This window comes from Falco punctatus, assembly GCF_963210335.1.
Source record: "Falco punctatus genome assembly, chromosome: 18".
NCBI classification, from domain to species: Eukaryota; Metazoa; Chordata; class Aves; order Falconiformes; family Falconidae; genus Falco; species Falco punctatus.
This window is the reverse complement of record NC_137598.1, coordinates 5,960,568-5,979,427: the sequence shown is the minus strand read 5'-3', so window position 1 is coordinate 5,979,427 and position 18,860 is coordinate 5,960,568. Positions and strand designations below refer to the sequence as shown.

Below are 18,860 nucleotides of genomic sequence, written 5' to 3'. Positions count from 1 at the left end.
CCTGGGGACCCCCCAATCCCCGGGGTCTCGGTGGGGCACAGTGGCTCCCCGGGAGACCCGGATCCCCGGGGACTGGCCTGGGGGAACGCACGGGGCTCAGCTGGACGGGGACTCCCGCGGGGGGCGGTCAGGGGCAGCCCCCCCGCCCGGGACAGCCGGGACGCTCGGGGGGGGAGGGGGGAGGGGAGTGTCCCCATGTCCCCAAAAGCCCAGGTGGGACGGGGCGGGGCTGGGGGGCTGCCCCGGCCGCGGTCCCAGCCCCGCTCTGGGGCGGAGCGCGCCCAGCCCGGCCCGGCCCGCCCCGCGCAGCACCGCGGAGCCGCCGCCGCCGGAGCAGCCCCGGGCTGCGGCCGCCATGGCCTCTCCCCGCTGCGCCGCCGCCGCATGAAGGTGCGCGGGGCCGGGGAGGTGGCGTGGCGGGGCCCGCGGGCGCCGGTAGCCCGGAGCTGGCAGGGAGTACGGCGAGCCGGGCTGGAGCCCGGGGGCGGTGCTGCTCGGCCCCCTCCGCCCCCTCCGGGGGGCCCGGCGTTGACGGTAGCCGGCTCTCGGTGCTCTTCAAGAAGATGCACTTGTTCCGGAGCTCCAGCTACGAGATCCGGCTGGAGGGCGAGGGGGGCAGCTTGCCCCGCATCCAGGGCATCCGCTGGGTGAGTACGGGGGAGGCGGGAGGGGGACCCCGGCACCACCGAGAGCCCCGGGGGATGCCCCCCGGGGGATGCCCCCCGAGGCAGGGAGGCCCCTCCGCTGCCAGCTTTCCCCACCGACCCTCTCAAGCATCCCTCCTCGCCCCGGGGTCTGCACTTGGCCGGCCGCAGGGCTTCAGGAAACGGGGTTTGGTGGAGCCCCCGCAAAGGGCAAGTGGGGTCCCCCCGGTTTCTCACTGCCGCCAGCCCCCTACCAGAGCATGGCTTGGCCGGGCTTAACCCATCTCCTGCCCCGCAGCCGGCCGGGCAGGGGGCTGTGGTCTGCGACCCGCGCCCTGCTCCCCTCGCCGCAGCCAGGCGTGAAGCCAGCCCAGGGCTACCGCGGGCCAGCGCGGGGCCACCGGGCAGTGCACCCCGGCCCGAGCCTGGGAGCAGGGGAGCCCTTCCCCGCGGCCCTGTGGCGCGCTGGCTTCAAAACATTCCCTCCCCGCCAGGTCGGGCTGTTTCTGCAGGAGAAACTTCTGTCTTGGCAGTGGGACGATGCTCGGCATTGTCCTCCCTCCCCAGATCCGTGCTGTCCCCTGGCCAGGAGCTGCTGGGGATCTCTGGGTACCAAGGCACTCGATCCCTGCTCTCGGCCTCTTGCTGTCCCCTTTGGACTGGGATGTGACCTGGAGCCTGTTCACCTGCCCTAGCTGAGCTTCATGACCTTCCCCTTCCCGCACTGCTTGACCTGGGGCAAATGTTTTTAAGGAAAAAAGTGAAATTACTTTAAGGAAACAACCCCCTTTTCAGTATTTCCATACAGCACACAAGCTTCTTCACAAATAAGAAAGCTTTCCTCTCTTTTCCCCTTCTTCCTGATATTTTTTCTCCCCATAACTTCTAGGAACTTAATTCTGGGAGAGTTTTCTTGAGTGGCAAAAAGCCAGGGAGGCTGGGAAAGCAGCAGGCTGGAGCAGTACTGTGCTAAACTGCCAGCCTAGGATAAATCTGACAAAATCTGGCAGCACGGTGGCACACAAAGTGTGGCAGGAGTGCCCCCTCCCCGAGTGGTTTCATGTGCGTGGGGGCAACCACCAGCTGTTTGTGGATCTATCTCTGTAGGGAAGGGGGGTGTTTTCCCCACTTTTTTGCAAGTACTCCCAGTGCACCCGCTCCTTGGGGCTGATACAGGAGACGTGAAGAGTAGGGAACCATCTGGCTGTGCCTTGGGGCAACTATATTGTCCCTTGTCCCCATTGCTGCAAGCCTGTGGCTCCTGGAAACTCCTCCTTGCACCCTGGCTCTGTCTCATCCCTCCTGGAGACCTGTTTGCCAGATCCCAGTGCCAGCAAATCCCTCCCAGTTCTATTGCTTGCTGTGAGGCTCCAGCCCAGGCTCCTGTCCCCTAGCATCAGCAGGACATTGCAGCCCGGCATCCCCAAGCAGCTCTGTCCTTCACCCTTCCTCGAATACAAGTGCCATTGTGCCAGTTCTCACTGCGTCCGTGGAGGGGACAGAGGGGACAGAGCAGGTCCCCTGAGCCCCCCTCCCCAACAAGGCTCCTGGGGGGACAGCAAGCCCCTGGCTGGCTGCCATGCCTTTTGAGGCTGCGGATGGGCGAGGACTTTCTCTGGAGCTGTAAAGCCTGAAATAACTCCTGTTGTTTTCCTTGGGATCCCAAACAAAAGCAGCGTGTGAGCACAGAACAGTCGCTGCTGGTCTTGGCCAGCTGCCCGCCGGATTTCTGGAGACAGGCAGGATCTCAGTGCCCGCGTGTCCCATAAGCAGGAAGATGGAAAGAGGTGACTCCTTAGGAAGCTGTTTGGAAACGGCGGCCACAATGCTGTGACAATTAGGCAGGGGGTGAGGGTGGGGAGGTCATCCTGTGGGTCTGGACCTGTTACCTGGGGAGCAAGGATGCTTCGGGAAGGGATTTTGGGGGCCAGCTGTGAGATTTTCCATGTGTTTCAGAGCTGATCTGTCAATGAGGAAACCTCAGGAGGGAGAAATCTCTCCAAGCTGTCATCTTTGGGCAGGGTTTTTGCAAGTCTCTTTCAGTGTCCTTGTGAGCGTGGCTTGGAGCAGGACCGTGGCTCTCTGCCTCAAGGACAGGCCTTACTTACAGGGTGACAGAAGAGGCTTTTTGAGGACCGGAGCAGCTTTCACTTGTACCCAAGGGGGTGAAATGGGACCCCGGGTCCCATGGGAGATAACTCCATGTCATGGCCACAGCCCAGCTCCTGTTTGTAAACATTTGCTCTGCAATTGCCGGCAGGTTTCCTGTTCCACAGGGCAGTCACGAGGCTCAGGAAGGTTTGCAGAGTGAGTAAGTCACAGTGTCCCAGCCTCAGTGGCAGCATGGCCAAGTCGGAGTGTCCCCAGGGACCTGCTGCATTCACAGAGCTGCTTGTTTTCCGTCTGCTCCCCAAACCTCTCTTAAGCCAATTGCAAACTGCTGGCTCGGGCTCTCTGGAGAAGGATGAGGAAGCCCTGAGGGTATGGAAAGGGCTGGAGAAAATGAGGGAGCAGCCTGAGCTGGGCAGGGTGTGGGACAGGCAAGCAGGCAGCGCAAAGCAGAGCACCCACAGCACCCATCAGTGGGTGTCCACCTCCATCACCCTCCTGCCTGGGCCAGGAGGTGCCAGGGCTTTTTGGTTTCCCATCAGATCTTGGTAGGTTGTTTTGTCCTTGAATTCATTTCCAAAGAATGCTTCTGCAGCTAATTACTCCTGCCCTTGGCTTCCTTAATTGAGGCTTTCATCCAGATCATCCCTCTTGCTCGGGTTGCTCAAACCTTTCCAACCAGCCCAGAGCCAGCAGATCAAGGATATCACCATGTGTGGAGTTCACACCACATCCACCGCCAGCCCGAGTGCTGCAGACCCCTTACAGCCAGAAGTAGACCGGGGGACACACCACAAAGCCTTCCCCTCAAGGTGACCACTGCACAGGTGAAAGCACCCCAAGGAAGGATGGCCCTCACCCCTGTCTTGAGGTTAATGCTCAAAGTGCATTAATTGCCTTGGCCGGGCAGTGTGTGGAGAACAGGTCTGACGGGTGCTCGGCTTTCCCCAGCCTGTACACACAGCCAAGATGAAAGGTTGTTTATTCAGGGCCATGGCCATGCAGGAGCCAAGGAGCCCTCATCCATCTCAGCAGCGCCGGGAGGGAAGCTTGGCTGCCTTTGCACCAGGATTAGGGCTGCAGCTGGACTGAGCAATGGCTCATCTCTTCTTTGCCCTGCTTTTACCTGGAGCATCCCCTCCCTGAGGGGAAAACCTGGGAGAAAAATTAACACAAGGATTACACAGCACCTGCTGATGCGGGATAACCGGGAGGGGTGAGTGGTCATGGAGAAGCTGAGGACTCAAGCATGGCCCAGCAGGGATCAGCATGACTCCCAGTGGAGCTGAACCTGGTTCTGGGTGGTGCTGTGGCAGTCAGCAGCCAGTCCATCCCAGAGAGTGGGGACCTGGCTAAGACCATTGTGTATGCTGCTGACAGAGACGGTCCCCAGCTATTCCTGATGCTGATGACAGATCACTCCAGGAGGGACTCCCCGAGCCAGAAAGAGGGATGCTATTTTAGGATCGGTAAAGAGTGAAGTCATTAATGAGAAGCCAGTTTAGAAAACAGCATTGGATTAACTCATCACGTGCAGATATAAGTTAAATAGAGCAAAAATCTCAGTGGGTACCTGGGGTTTTTCCATCCCCAAAGCGTGTGTTTTTCTCCTTTAGGTTAAGGGAGCACTGAACTGCCGGTGAACTGGGTGTGCTGTGGACCAGTGAGGTTTCCTATTTTGCTCTCTTCCTACTGACACCCATCCCACTATTTGCATTTTTTACAGCTGTCAGGGCTGTAGTTCACATTTTCAGTCACCAGCACATGCTCCTGCTTGAACTCAGAGCCTCTGACCATGAGCGAGGGAAATTTAGGCCTGTTTTCTTCTCATATGCCTTATTTTGGGCATGTCTTTTGAATTATACCCGCTGCTGTTTCCCCATACCCAGCACGTGCTCAGTGACTTTCTGCCTTGCTGGTCCATCATTTCCAGGACCTCCCCTAAAATCCTTGGAAAAACAGCTTCATATTCACCGGCTCTTTGGTACCAAGGGAAGTGCCAGGTTACGCATCACCCACAGCAATCTGGCTCTTTTGCTGCCGTGCTGCTCTGGGCGCCAGGGACCTTGCGTCCTGGTGGTTTGTTACAGCTGAATTTTCAGGATTTAATGCCTAAGTTTTTCTGGCCTTGCTGTGATTTGAGACCAGTCTACTGGCAAGCTGCCTGCAGGGAAGGGTTTGGGCACACTTACGGTGCTCTGCTACCCTCATCCTCTGCAAGAGCTCTTGCTCGCCGTCGTCTGCAGTGGGACAGGCTGGCCACGGGTCCTGTCCTTGGTGTCCTCTGCAAGCTGATCTTCCAATTCCCCAAGGCTTTCTTGGGCCGTTTCCATAACCCACCAGAGTTTGGAATCTTTTCTGTCCTCTTTGTTTGGACCCGGCTTTAAAGCTGGAGGAAATCCCCCAGGCTCTGGACACCTCTCCCTCGCCTGGGGCTGTGGCAGCTTCCCCAGGTCTCTCTGAAGTCAGTCTCCTCCAGTGGCAAGCTCCGTGTCTCAAATATGATGCCTTTGATCCCTGTTCGCAAAGATTTTACTTTTAACTTCCTTTTATCTCCCAGCTCCCTCATTTGAATGCACTTCCCTTTCTGAAGTTAAACATAACCACGGGGGGTTTCTGGGGGTTAGGTCCCTGGGTATACATCTGTTTTCAGCAAGGATGGGGCAGAGTAAAGGTTTTACTTTTGTTTTAGGAGGTGGGTGCTGGTGAGCATGCAGGGATGCTTGCCTCCTCGCCTGGTGAAAAGCAGAAGGTGAACTGTGCTTTGGGGGGGACAGGAGCCCTCCTGGGGTGTGTGGGGTGAAGGGGGGCATGGCAGAGCCCGTGCAGCCATCAACCCCCTTCTTTTTTGTTTTTTCAGACCCCGCTTTTGGACACTGAATCCACTCTGGACTATGGACACAGCCTTACCCAGGTGGGTGGGCTGGGAAGACCCACAACGACATGAGTTTGGGGTGGTGGGAGATAGAGAAGCATGCCTTGAAGGCTGTGAGGGGTGGGGGGCCAGAGCACCCCTGTATCATGGACCCCTCAGCTCAGCTCTGGGCTGGTCGCTCCCTTGGGCTCAGCCGTTCCCAGGGGCGGGTGATGGAGATGCCAGGGTGCTGGGGTGGGCGTGCAGGCGTGTTGCACCTTGGCGGGGTGTTGGAGGCATGGTTGACCATGCAGGGTGTCAGCGCAGTCAGGGTCCAGCACTCATGCTCTCCCCACTTCCCCTTCCACCCTCAGGCATCCTCAGAGAAGATCTGGCGAGCCGGGAAGCTCCTCTTTAGCCACCTCACCAGCACCCACCCCAGCCTCATCCGGGACCACAAGCATCACCTGCGGCATTACAGGTGGGATGGCTGGCACCCCTGCCATGCTGGAGGGTGCCGCGGGCTGCCAAGGATCCCAGCAGCCCTCTGGGGACAGCAGGACTTCTGCCCATCCCAGGCAGGGTTCACCCAGGGTGCTGGGTGCCGCAGCCCTTTTAGGGGTGTTTCTCACGCCTTCTCCCCTTGCAGGCAGTGCTGCTCCGGGAAGGAGCTGGTGGACTGGCTGCTGAGCGCTGGGCTCACCATCCAGACACGTAGCCAGGCCATCGGCATCTGCCAGGTGCTGGTGGACGGAGGTGTCCTGACACATGGTGAGGGAGGGGGGTGACAGCCCCCTTCGTGGCACTGGGATCTCGCAAGGCGGGACTCATGGCTGCTGGGGTCTCCCATGGGTGCATGGCCAAGGTCACGTGTGCTCTCCCTCTGCAGTGAAGCAGGAGTGGCATTTCCAGGACAAGGAAACCCAGTTTTACCGTTTTGCTGAGCTGGAGCTGAGCCCTGAGCTTGGTGCTGGGCTCCGGGATGCGGAGGAGCTGCTGGAGGCACTGGCCTTCCTAGCCCAGCTGGGTCCTGATGCGCTGCTCACCATGGCTCTGCGCAAGCCGTGAGTGGGGCTGGGGGGGACACAGGGCTCATTTCAGCCGCACTCCAGGGGGGTCTGGAGTACCGAAGGCGCTGCTGTGGATGAGTCAACCTGAGCATCTCTTCTACGGCTGTCAGGCCAGGGAGAGAAAGAGGCTGCCCATCCAGAGGGGTTATGCCTGGAGAGGGGTGTCTGCTCCTTGGGACTGGGCGGGGAGAATGGCATGGCTGGCTGCTCACGCCGTGCCCCCCCCTCACAGGCCTGCCCAGCGCACAGAGGATGAGCTGGAGCTTATATTTGAGGAGCTCCTCCACATCAAAGCTGTGGCTCATCTCTCCAACTCGGTGAGTGTGGCTGTGCCCTGCTTCCCCTGTAACATGTGTGTCCCCCCCCAGCCTGCTCCCAGTCCCCAAATCCTCCTGCATCCCATTGCTTCCTGTCTGGGCATCCTGTCCTGGCCCTCTCTGAGCGTCCCTGGGCCCCCTTCCCACCCTGTCCCCCATGCCCATGCGTGTCCCCTCCTCGCTCAGCTCTGGGCTGGGGTAACCCTAATGGCAGGTGCCTCTTGCCACAGGTGAAGCGGGAGCTGGCATCCGTGCTGATGTTTGAGTCGCACCAGAGAGCAGGCACCGTGCGTGAGTATCGTGTGCCCCAGGAGCTGTGCGGGGCTGGCCGGTCCTCCAGGAAAGGGTCCCCAGCCTGAGGAGGATGGCTGGAGTCTTTGCTATCAGTGTGGATGTTCCTCGTGGAGCAAGGACGGAGGGGACCAGAGCACTTGCCGTGTTCACCCGATACGGGAGCTCAGGATGGGTGGCTGAAGAGGGGTGCTTGGAGGGTCCCACTCTTCAGCTGCTGGATACTGCTGTTTCCACTGCAGTGTTCAGCCAAGGAGATAAAGGCACATCATGGTACATCATCTGGAAGGGCTCGGTGAATGTGGTCACCCATGGCAAGGTAGGTGCATCCCTGCACAGAAGGGGTCTGCAGACACCCCACGTCAGTCTCCCCCAGTGGGGAGACGAGGGCTCCCACCCTGTCCCTCACTGTCCATGCCCCCTCCCAGGGCTTGGTGGCCACCCTGCATGAGGGGGATGACTTTGGGCAGCTGGCGCTGGTGAATGATGCACCCCGCGCAGCCACCATCATCCTGCGGGAGGACAACTGCCACTTCCTCCGTGTGGACAAGCAGGACTTCAACCACATCCTCAAGGTGGTGGGCAGGGGGCTTGCAGGGTGCTGGGTCCGAGCTGGGCTGCACCATGCATCCTCCGTGGTGTTAGCAGGGGGAGGACACTGCACTTGATGCCCATATGGGATTTTGGGGTGCAAGCAGCCAGCCAGGCATTACCTGATGGATCCAACCTGGGCTCATGGCTGGTTTCTCTCCCTAGGATGTGGAGGCCAACACCATGCGTCTGAAGGAGCACGGGAAGGTGGTGCTTGTCCTGCAGAAGAACCTGCAGGGTGGCAGCAGCCAGCCAGCCGAGGCACGGAGCAGCAGGTGACAGCAGCCTGTCCCCATCCCTCCTTGCAGCCATGCCAGCAGCAATGCCAGCCAATGCTGTCCGTGCCTCTGCCTCCTCTGCCACTTGCTGGCTTCCCTTGGCGGAGTTTGCTGGCAGGGCTGCGTCCCCAGTGGGTGAACAGGGATGCCAGGCCATGCTGACCAGCTGCGTCAAGTGGCCTCGTGGCCCAACATGGTGGCCCTGCCCACCGTGGGGGTGCTGCATCCTTCCCTGATGTGCCCTGTGCTCTGCCCACCAGGTACTTGGTGATGGCCGGGACGCCAGAGAAGATCCTTGAGCATCTGCTGGAGTTCATGAGGCTCGACGCCACGCTCTATGACCCCGTGGGTAGGTGGGGGGTCTCCTCCCCTGCTCCAGGGACTACGCCCCAGAGATGGGCAGGGGGCTGGGAACAGGGTGCCGGTGGGGGAACCAGCACCGAGTGGGGCTCCTTATTCCTGCTGTTCGACCCCAAAAGCTCCTCCTCTCACCCTAAAATCCCCCGTTGAGCTGGGGAAAGGGAGGCAACTCCAAAGCCAGCAGCGTCTCCTCTCCCGCATTCCTCCATCTCCCTCTGCCTTTGGAAAGGAGCAAAACTGGGCGAGAGAGGAACCAGGAGATGTCCTCAGCGGGTAACAAATCAGAGCTGCCAAGCTGGCGTCATCAGCCGCTGCGTTGGAGTCAACTCACTGCGAGCACTGCGCTTTTAGTGCAGCCCTTAAAATTTGTTTTCATCCCCCACAGCCTGCAACCTTGCCAGCCCTTTCCACGGTGTTCAGGAGGAAAAAAAGACCTGCAGTGAGCATGGTCACTGCGATGGGGGAGACATAGGCCAACCCCACGCAGGGCACGGGTGATCCTTTCCCAGCCAGCCACACTGCCTGGCTGCAGTGACTGTGTCCCCAACCCACTGGGCACTGTGAAGGGGCAGTGATGGTGGCCTGGTCTCTTCCAGATACCCTGTTGGGGGACTTTCTGCTGACTTACACCGTGTTCATGCCGACCTCGCAGCTCTGCAGAGCTCTGCTGCACCAATATCCTTCTGTGGCTGGAGCTGGGGCGGACTGGGCTCCATCCTGCACCACACACCCCCAGCTAGGGACTGGCATGCTCAGCTTGGTCCCTGTCAACCTGGTGGGACCTCAGGGGTTGGCCAGGGGAGCCCCAAATCCCCTAGGCGCTTGAGCACAGGGCACATCTCCATCTCCCATCCTGTCCTGGGCGCACATGTATGGGGGTCCCTGCCTGCTCCCCACCACCCGTGCTGGTGCCCTTGACTGATCCCAGTTTCCGTGCGGAGCCGCTGGAGGGTTCGGAGCAGGAGAAGGCCACCTACTCCCTGCACAAGCGTCGGAAGATCCTGCGGCTGGTGAGCCAGTGGGTGCTGCTCTACGGGCGGCTGCTGCAGGGCGACCGCAGCACCACAGCCCTGCTGCAGGTACTGGGAGCAGGGGCAAGGGGCAAGGGGAGTGTCCCCAGAGGGGTCTGTCTGACCACCCCACGGTGACTGCTGGGCACCTTCCTCCTGTAGAACCTCGCGGACCTGGCGAGCCGGGACCCCCGCCTGGGAGGTCTGGTCCAGGAGCAAGCACAGGACCGCCGACGGCCACGAGCGTGAGTCCTCCAGGGAAGGAGGGGTGTCCTCATCCAAAACAGCCTGGCTCTGTCCCCCGGTGGTGCCGCTGCTCATGCCCACATCCCTGGGTCCTGCACCCCTTGTGCCTGGAGTAAGGGACGTGCACATCTCACGGGGGAGGTTTAGGTTGGCCGTTAGGAAAAATTTCTTCAGTGAAAGGGTGGTCGAGCATTGGAACAGGCTGCCCGGGGAGGAGATGGAATCACCATCCCTGGAGGTGTTTGAAAAACACGTGGATCTGGCGCTAAGGGACATGGTTTAGTGGTGGACCTGGCAGTCCTGGGTTAATGGTTGGACTTAATGGTCTTAAAGGTCTTTTCTAACCTGAATGTTTCTGGGGGGGCTAAGCTTTTGGCCAGCAAAGCAATGATTGCCAAGACCAGGGACATGCCAGCAGCTCTCGGGCCACCTTGTCCCCAGTGTGGGGTTTTCCCAGTCACGGGGAGGATGTCAAACACCACCAGGATTCCCTGGTGCCTGGTGGGGAAGGGATGCTCGGGGGGCTCAGTGGTGGCCTGGATCCTGGGGGCTGCAGGACTTGGTTCTGTCTCCAGCACAGATGTGTGTTGCAGGGCTCTAACACCACTTCTGCTCTCTCTGCAGGCTGGAGAATGGACAGAGCAGTGTTTCTCCCCAGCCTAAGGTAGAGGCGGCCCTGGGAGGTGTCAGGGCAGCGGGGGGGTGGAGAGCTGGGTCACACCTGCCCTCTGGGGACCCCCAGCAGGAGGGGTGGCCAGTGGGGGGGCACTGTCCCTGCTCTCTCCCACCTTGGCCACAGACTCGGAGTTCAGTGAACTGGCTCACAAGCCAGGAGGAAGCAGTTTTGAACAGCAGTTGTGCTTTAAGAGCCCAGGACAAAGGTATTGCCATGCATGGTGGGGACTGTCCCCTCCCCGGTGGCTAGGAACACTAAAGCCCTTTCACCTCCCCGTAGTGCCCTACGAGATCTACAGACCGGACCACTCATGCCTGATCACAGTGCTGCCCATCAACGCCTCGGTGCGGGACATCCTGCGGTCCCTCGCCCCCCAGCTCGGCCAGGATGGGGAGCACATCCTGGTGAAGGTGAATTCGGCCGGAGGTGAGCGGGCTCTTCTGGGGATGCCACCACGCCTGGGCTGCCACTGTGCCATGGTGGTGGTTGCCCTGTGCCCAGACAGGATCTGGACCTTTCTCCATCCCAGCATCGACCACCCTCTCTCCCGCAGACAAAGTGGGGCTGCAGCTGGATGCCGTGGGGGTGTTCACAGCGCTGGGGCTCAATGAGAGGCTCTTTGCCGTGAGCGTGGAGGAGCTGGACAGTCTGGTGAGCATGGGGCAGAGGGGTCCTGGGAATGGGCAGCACCAGGCTGGACCCCTGAATGGGGTTTGGGACTGTGGTGCCTCCATAGCCGCGCAGGGTTGGGAGTGTCCATCCCTCCCTGCTCCTCTCTCCTGGGGAAAGGGCTGGTGTTGCCTTCTCTGCTGTGGTGGCTAATGGCAGGAGGGGTCGGGCATCCTCCCCTGTGCACAGACCCCCCACCCCGAGCAGCTGGGCCCCCATGTCGGTTCCTCAGAGACCCTGGACCTCATCAGCTCCAAGGACCTGGCCAGCCACCTCACTGACTACGACTGGAACCTCTTCAAGAGCATCCACCAGGTAGGGCCAGCACCCAGACTGCGGTGGGAGACACCTCCGCGGCGGCTTTGGAGACACCCCTCAGCCACCACATTGGGCTTTGTAGGTGGAAATGATCCACTACATCATTGGGCCACAGAAATTTCACGATGTAACCACGGCCAACCTGGAGCGGGTCATGCGGCGGTTCAATGAGCTGCAGTATTGGGTGGCCACAGAGCTGTGCCTCTGCCCCGAGGTGGGCAGGCGAGCCCAGCTCCTCCGCAAGTTCATCAAGCTGGCTGCACAGTGAGTGCCTTGCTTCCCGGTCCTGCGAGGACGAAGCCAGTGGTGGTCTCCCCGCCTGACTCTGTCCCCACTTACAGCCTCAAGGAGCAGAAGAACCTGAATTCCTTCTTCGCAGTGATGTTTGGTGTGAGCAACACAGCTGTCAGCCGCCTGGCCAAGACCTGGGAGGTAACCACCGCTGGGCTGCTGCCAGCCCTGTCAGATCCTCTGAGGGCTGCGGTGATGGATCTGGGTCCTCTCACTTGGGCAAGGGGCAAGGGTGGCCCAGGTGCTGGGATCCAGGGTGACCCTGCAGCCGCAAGCTCTGAGGAGCCAGGAGCTGCTGAAGGACAGGAATGCATTTCCCACCAGGCAGAGGGCCAGGATCAGCCCTGGGGTCTGGTTAGACCTGGGTGGGTGCCAGAATTCCCTGCACCAGGGTGGCAGTGAGCTCCAAGCCTGTTGCTTGTGAGCACCCAGAACAGGTGGTGTTGCAGAGGTGCGATGGGGTGGGTGGAGGGGTGCTGGGGGGTTCCCCCAGGGTAGGAGAGACGAGTGCCAGTGACGCTCTCTGTGCAGAGGCTGCCCCACAAGATCCGGAAGCTGCATTCTGTGCTGGAGCGGATGCTGGTGAGCGCAGCCTCTTCCCGCCCTGTATCCGCCTTCCCGGCAGGGTTTAGCCCTGCTTCCCAAAAGGTTCAAGGTCACAGCGGTGCTGTGGAGGTGCTGCCCCCCCTTTCTGCCCTGCACCCATGGCAGGGAGCAGCCAGGGCTGTGTCCCTTGCCGGCCCTGAGGTCCCGCTCCGTCCCCAGGACCCATCGTGGAACCACAGGGTCTATCGCCTGGCCGTGGCCAAGCTGAGCCCCCCCATCATCCCCTTTGTGCCTCTTCTCCTCAAAGGTGAGTGTCTCTGCTTAGGAGCTGGGGGGCCTTTGCTGGGGGGGCAGGTGGGAATGGGTTGGACCGGGGTGGTGAGGACCCCTTTGGATGCACCCAGCCCTCCCCAGGGACCAGGAAGCCAAATCTGATCCCTAAATCCCCCCCCACAGACATGACATTCATCCATGAGGGCAATCGCACGCTGGCTGAGAACCTCATCAACTTTGAGAAGATGGTGAGTGGGGTGGGTTGGCTCCCCACAGACCTGCTGTCCCCCCATCCCCTGGGATGCAGATCCAGAGCATCTCCTTGGCATTAGCGCAGCCCCCCTGGCAGCCAGGACCCCTGGCTGTCCCCTCACAGGGGCCACAGGGCAGCCGCCGCTGAAGCTGGAGGGGACTGTGTTTTACCAGCCTGGGAGCAAAGTGGGGCCAGGTGACAGCAAGTGACCTTTGTGCATTGCCCACAGCACATGATGGCAAAGACTGTGCGTGTCCTGCAGCGCTGCCGGGGCCACGCACATGGTGAGTGCTCCCCAGTGGGGACAAGGATGAGGCCAGGCACCAGCTCATTCGGGGATGGAGCTGAACTCCTGCTCTCTGTCCACACGCAGCTCCACTCTCCCCACTGCGAAATCGCTCCCCTCACCGGACAGAGGACCCCAGGGCCGTCAGGATCTCCACGTGTACGTCTGGGGCTCACCCATCTGCATCCCCCACCCCTATGCTGGGAGACCCCCACCCCTTGGAACTCTGTGGGGCTGGAGGAGGCCAGCCCAGGGGAGCATGCACCCACCATGCCTTGTCAGGGGTGTCCTGTGGGGCTGTCCCAAGGGCATCAGCCTGGCTGCAGTGGGTGAAAGCTGGTCCAGGTGCTGTTAATGCCTCGGAGACCCAGGGATGGAGGCTGAGCTTCCTCTCCCAAGTGGTGTGAGCCTGTGGGTGGCATGGTGCTCGCTGGAGGCACCAGTCAGCAATTCCTCATGCTGAAGAGAGTAACAGAGTGCTTCCAGCAGGCCCGAAGCACTCTGGTTATTAGGCAGCAGGCTGGGGCATCACTTTGTGCCATAAAGCAAGTCTGTCCCCACTTGCCTCTGCTGCTTCAGCTCTAGTGGGTTCCTGGAAGTGATAGAGGGGGATCCGTGAGCCAAGGGAAAGGCAATGGAGGGGAATCCGTGAGCCAAGGGAGAGGTTAGAGAGAGATTTGATGAGCTGAGCTAGAGGCGATGGAGGGGTTCAGTGAGGCAAGTCAGCAGGAGTGGAAGTGGGTCAGTAAGTCAGGTGAGAGGCAGCGAAGAGGGGTCCATGAGATGAGCCAGCAGTTACGGGAGAGGGTTGGCAAGCTGCGCCAGAGTCAATGGAGGGGGGTCGGTGAGCCCAGGCAGAGGCAGGAGCTCAGCCCTGATCTCTGCTCTCCCCAGCAGGCTCAGAGCAGTCCCTGAGTATGCGGAGCCCCGTCTCCACCTGGGCGTACCTGCAGCACCTGAAAGCCATCGACAGCCAGAAGGAGCTGCTGCGGCTTTCCCACGACCTGGAGTCCTGATGGGCCGGAGGGGTCCCTGCGCGGGGATGGGGCAGCCTGTGTGCCGGCAGCGGGGGCAGCCCTGTGGCTCTGCTCGCTGCAGCACCGGGCACAGGGCTGCACAGGAGCCAGCCGAGAGCAGCTTCTGCTTGACTGTGCCACTGGCTGCAGTCACCAGGGTGGCACCAGGGGTGGCACCACGAGGCAGCCGGGAGCCCACGTGGACTGCAGGCAGGCAAGGGCCACGGACAGCAGAGTAAGCAACAAAGGTATTTTTGTATGCAAAGCTGCACTCCCTTTTCTTCTCCATGCAGCAGCCTGGATTCATTCCCTGCACCGGCCAAGGGGGAGGAAGGAGCCATGGCTGCCCCCTGATGCTGCCTGTCCTGGAGGTGCTGGGCTGGAAGACACCCCCTCCTCCTGGAGGGACTTAAGCCAGAGCATCCCTGTGAGCACGGAACACTACGTCTGTCTCCATCGGGATGCAGACACCAGGCTGAGCTCAGGGTCTAGCTTGTGCTGCCCCACAGATCCTGGGGACAGCCTCAGGGGAGGCTGCCCTTCACTCTGTCCTGTGTGTCCCATGGATGGTGCTGGCTGTGTCCGCTGTTCCAGTCTCAGGGATGCAGGAAAAGTATCTCAATCCCCACCCCAGAACTGCTGGGGCTTAAACCAGCCCATGCTGCCAAACCTTGGCCTAATCATAGCTTTCTCCGTGCCTCAGTTTCCCCACATGGATGGGGGCAGGAATAGATGTGTACAGCTGTGGTGCAGAGGCAGGACAGCATCCATCACGGAAGGAGGCTGTGGTGGCCTCATAATGGAGGTGGTAATCTGATCTGGCCGTTCCCAACCCATGACCAGTTTTTGCTGGGCTGCAAACAGGATTTGGGGGAGATGGCTTTGAAGGAGGCAGAGCTGATGGACCCCAGAGGTGGGGACCCCCATCCCTCCCTCCGGAGCACCTCTGTATGCGCATGGAGCAGTTTTAGCAATGACCTTCCCAACACTCCGAGCAGGCCTGGATGAAGCTATGGGGTTCAAGGGAGATCACGACCCTTAAGAGCTCCCATGTTTGCAGGGTACCAGCACGGGGGAGGCTCGGAGCCCCTGGCAGGTCTGTGCCCCAGCCGGGATGCCTCAGAGCCGCAGCACCAAGCCCCAAGCCAAAGCTCCCCTCCCCAGCACAGCTGGGCTACAAGGGACCAAGGCACTGCTGCATCAATTTCTCTTTTCAGTCTCACTATGCAGATGAATGGGTTGCTTAAAATAAAAGTCCCCATCACACCTAAATAATGTTTCAAGTGATGCAGCCAGCTACAAGATGGGATGTGGGCTCCTTGCAGCTCCAGCACCATGTCCCTCCCAGGAACCCCAGGTCCTCCCTAATGCAAAGCTTAGCTCTGAGGTTCTCTGCAAGGCAGCGGGTGGCCGTGCTCAATGGAGACCACTGTTGACACCTGGCATCTTCCAGGTTTCTTAACTCCAGCCCCACACATGGTCCCAGCAGTGTGCATGTCCAGGCAAGCCAGGGCAAAACAGAGAGGAAATGAAGATTCCTTGGCATCTGGACCCAAACTGGGCAGCCCACACCTCCCACAGTCACTTTTCCCAGGATGTTTACCCTGAAGGACCTAAGGAGCCTTGAAATGAAAAAGGTTATGTGCGGGGAAGGAAGGGTCAACCCAGAGTTGCACGTTTTCTAGATGTTTGGGGCCTGCAGATCATCTTCAGTTTGCAGGTTGGCTGGTCAGGTCAGTGGATGCATCCTGGGGCTTTCCTTTCTTCAGCTGCAGGTGGAATGCTGGCCTGGTCAGCTGGCTTGGCTGGAGGCATCACCACTCGAGTGGAAAAACTGACCCTTGTCTGGTTTTCCTGGTGCAGGCTGTGAAGAGCATCCCGTTGGGGAGCTCGCCATGGTCCATGCACCTCCAGAACCCACAAGCCTGTATCTTCCACAAACTGTGCTTTCCCTGGGAGCATGAGCATGAAGGTCCAGCCCCACCAGCAATTCCAATGGAGCTGCAGAAGCCCCATGATGTCCCAAGGGTGAGAGGAAAACCTGGATAAATATTCTGGAAGAGGGTAATGAGTCCAGGGGGATGTGGAGAGGAAGATGGCAGAAGGGAATGGGGATGAAGCTCAGCATCTGGTAGCCCTGCTCACGGAAAACACTGGACTGCACAAAAATGAGAGGCTGGATGGCTGCCTCCTCCAGCAAGATCATGAGTAAAGGTCTGGGCGAGGGTGTAATGCAAGGGGCAAGAGCTGGGCACTGGATGGCTGCCTGGACTCCCAGCTTCCCCCTCCCCCCAGCACCCCTGGCAATCCACATCCCCTCTGGAATGCAAGAGCAGCATGGACCCAGCCCCAGGGTGTTTGACTCACCACCTTCCTGCAACATCCCTCATGGTCCAGCACCCTGAACAGGGTCACAGGGCTCGGTGACAGCCAGTGACGCTGCCCTTCTGTCACCAATGACTGACTCCGGACCGTGGCCCAGTGCGCACCTGCCACTCCTCTCCCTGGATGTGGAACTGGGCAAGGAGAGGCGGGTGGTCCCCAGGAGCTTGGAGGGCTTTGGTGCCTGCAGGTCCAGCACAGCTGGAAGGCAGAGATGGGAACAAGATGTGCTGGACCATGGGGGTGTGCAAGGACAGCAGGTGGGGAGTGCTCACACCCAGTCAGCAGCTTCTGGAAGGTGTGGCTGAGAAATGGGGACTAACATGCTGTTCCTACATCTTTGCTGGTGGAGCTGACACTCCCAGTTAAGCCCAAGGCAAAAGGCATCATCCTCCATGGTAAGGCTGGGAAAGCAGCCTTCTGCAAGAAGAGGCAGGCTCCACTTGTGTCTTCCTCCATGGTGGACATCCAGATCCCTCACTGAGCGCTGCGGGACTCGCTCCATCTCCAGACGCTGCGGCTTCTGCTCTTCCTGGGCATCTCAGAGGAGCAAGACTGATGGACAATGACTGCAGCCATGCATCCACAATGTCCAGCCCTGCTGACACGAGCTCCTCACCCCCAATAGGGCTTGAAGCACAGCCTGCAGCTGGGAAAAGGCTGGCTTGGGCATGAGGCAGTTGATGGGCTCAAAAAGCAGCCTCAGCAGAGGGTGACACAAAGATGCCAGGAAAAACAAGGCTGCGCTCAGGGAGAACAGGTCAGCAGGGTCACCAGCCCAGAGTGGAGGGTAGGAAATGACTGAGGGGTGAGAAAGAAGCCAAACCTGGTCTTTATTACACCAAACGCTGCTCTCCTGTGCCAGCTAACACACCCTGGGGAATTAATGCTGTTGCAATGCTGCTGTGTTGGCAGGACAAATTGCAGGCAGCTGCTGCCCGCTCCACTCATGGAGGCTAGATGTCGCCTCCCCTGGGCTCAGGTGATACTTGGACATCAATTATCACCTGCTGAGGTGGAGATGCACAGGCAGCAATCCCCTCCTTGGTGGGGAGACCCTGTCTGGTACCTGTTGCTTCTGGTGATGAAAGCATCGGGAGCAAGGCTGTCTAGTAGCCACTGGGGCAGGCAGCCCAGGAAAGCCCAGGGCTGTTAACAGAAGCTCCAGGAGCCTCTGGCCAGGGAGCCTTCCCGGCATTACATCGGGCAAATGCCTGGCCAAACCAGAGGGATGTGGACCAGAAGGGACCAGCCAGTGGGTCTGTCACAGTGCACTGGCAGGGGGGCAGAGAAGCAGCTGGCATACATCATTTGGGCTTTGGGCAAGGCTTGTGATGAGGCTTCTGAGAAGCCACAGGAACCAGCCAGTGCCTGTGATGGACTCTCAGATGCAGCACCAACAAGCACTGTCTCTTCATCATTTTCCTGGAAAGACAAGGAAGGGTGATGCTTGCAGACAATACAGCTGTGTTCCCTGATGGATGGGTTGAGGTCAGCCCTTGAGGGACCATGGCTGGGAAGAGATGGGGAGATGTGTAGAAGAGCTGAACTTCCCCAACAAATACCAACAGCAAAACTGGTTGAGGAACTTCCTTCCTGTTTGCCTTCGTGTACTGCTCTCCAAACCAGAATGGAAAAACCAGCAGGTTTGAAACCAGCCTCCAGAAGGATGGTAAATTTGGTCTGGATTATTTTCACAATGCGGTTTTGAGCACAGCCCTGTGAGCAACTGAGCTAGGCAGGGGAGGGACGGGGATGGAGATCGCCTCAGGGGCAATTGCAATACCCCTTTGAAAACAGGGAGGCTGCACCAGGGTTCAGAGGTGGCATGAAGATGCCCTGGAAGGCAGAATGGATGCTGAGCTATTCCAGCCTGGTTACTCTCATGCCTTTGGGTGTACTAGTCAGCATGTACAACATGCTCCAGGACCGTGAACCAGAGGGAGACTGGTCCTCCCCTGGCTGTGGCAACAAAAAAGCTGTCTTTCCCACTGGATACAGCAAAGCACCCACCATCCGGGAACATCTTCCACAGGGATGCCCTGAATTGAGCCTGGGCTAGCCCTGCTGCAGGCAGGGAAGAGACTGGTGACCACACCAGGCATGGACTGAGCTCCCCCTTGGCATCACCCAGGGCTGCAGAGGCTCCCTGGGGAAAGGCAGCCCTGCACTGTCACAGCACTAACAAAACTAGCCAGCTGCAACAAGTCTTTTACCATCCCACCCCAGGTTAACTTCAATACGTAGTTCCCATGCCTTGCCCTGGTGCGGCCACCAATTCCCCACCCCACCCCCCAAGGTTTCAAAAGTTCCTCTACTGTCTGTGCTGTTTCTTCAGCCTCTTCAGTCCACTCTACTTCTTGCCTCTGCTGCATCCAGA

At 59.6% G+C, this 18,860-nt stretch overlaps 1 protein-coding gene across 1 annotated transcript; it reads left to right on the top strand.

Moving 5' to 3' along the window:
• Positions 1 to 179: 179 nt before the first annotated feature.
• Positions 180 to 15,372, top strand: RAPGEF3 (Rap guanine nucleotide exchange factor 3). Its single transcript, XM_080368896.1, is given in 28 exon segments — positions 180 to 520; positions 523 to 647; positions 5,614 to 5,667; positions 5,982 to 6,088; positions 6,257 to 6,378; positions 6,497 to 6,671; positions 6,910 to 6,994; positions 7,225 to 7,285; positions 7,528 to 7,604; positions 7,714 to 7,860; positions 8,042 to 8,151; positions 8,415 to 8,503; positions 9,111 to 9,189; positions 9,443 to 9,593; positions 9,687 to 9,769; positions 10,395 to 10,434; positions 10,570 to 10,651; positions 10,726 to 10,872; positions 11,000 to 11,097; positions 11,305 to 11,430; positions 11,516 to 11,697; positions 11,775 to 11,865; positions 12,256 to 12,306; positions 12,490 to 12,577; positions 12,727 to 12,791; positions 13,026 to 13,080; positions 13,170 to 13,241; positions 13,980 to 15,372. Coding segments are annotated over 28 exon segments (3,006 nt in total). The 5' UTR covers positions 180 to 195; the 3' UTR covers positions 14,099 to 15,372.
• Positions 15,373 to 18,860: the final 3,488 nt, after the last annotated feature.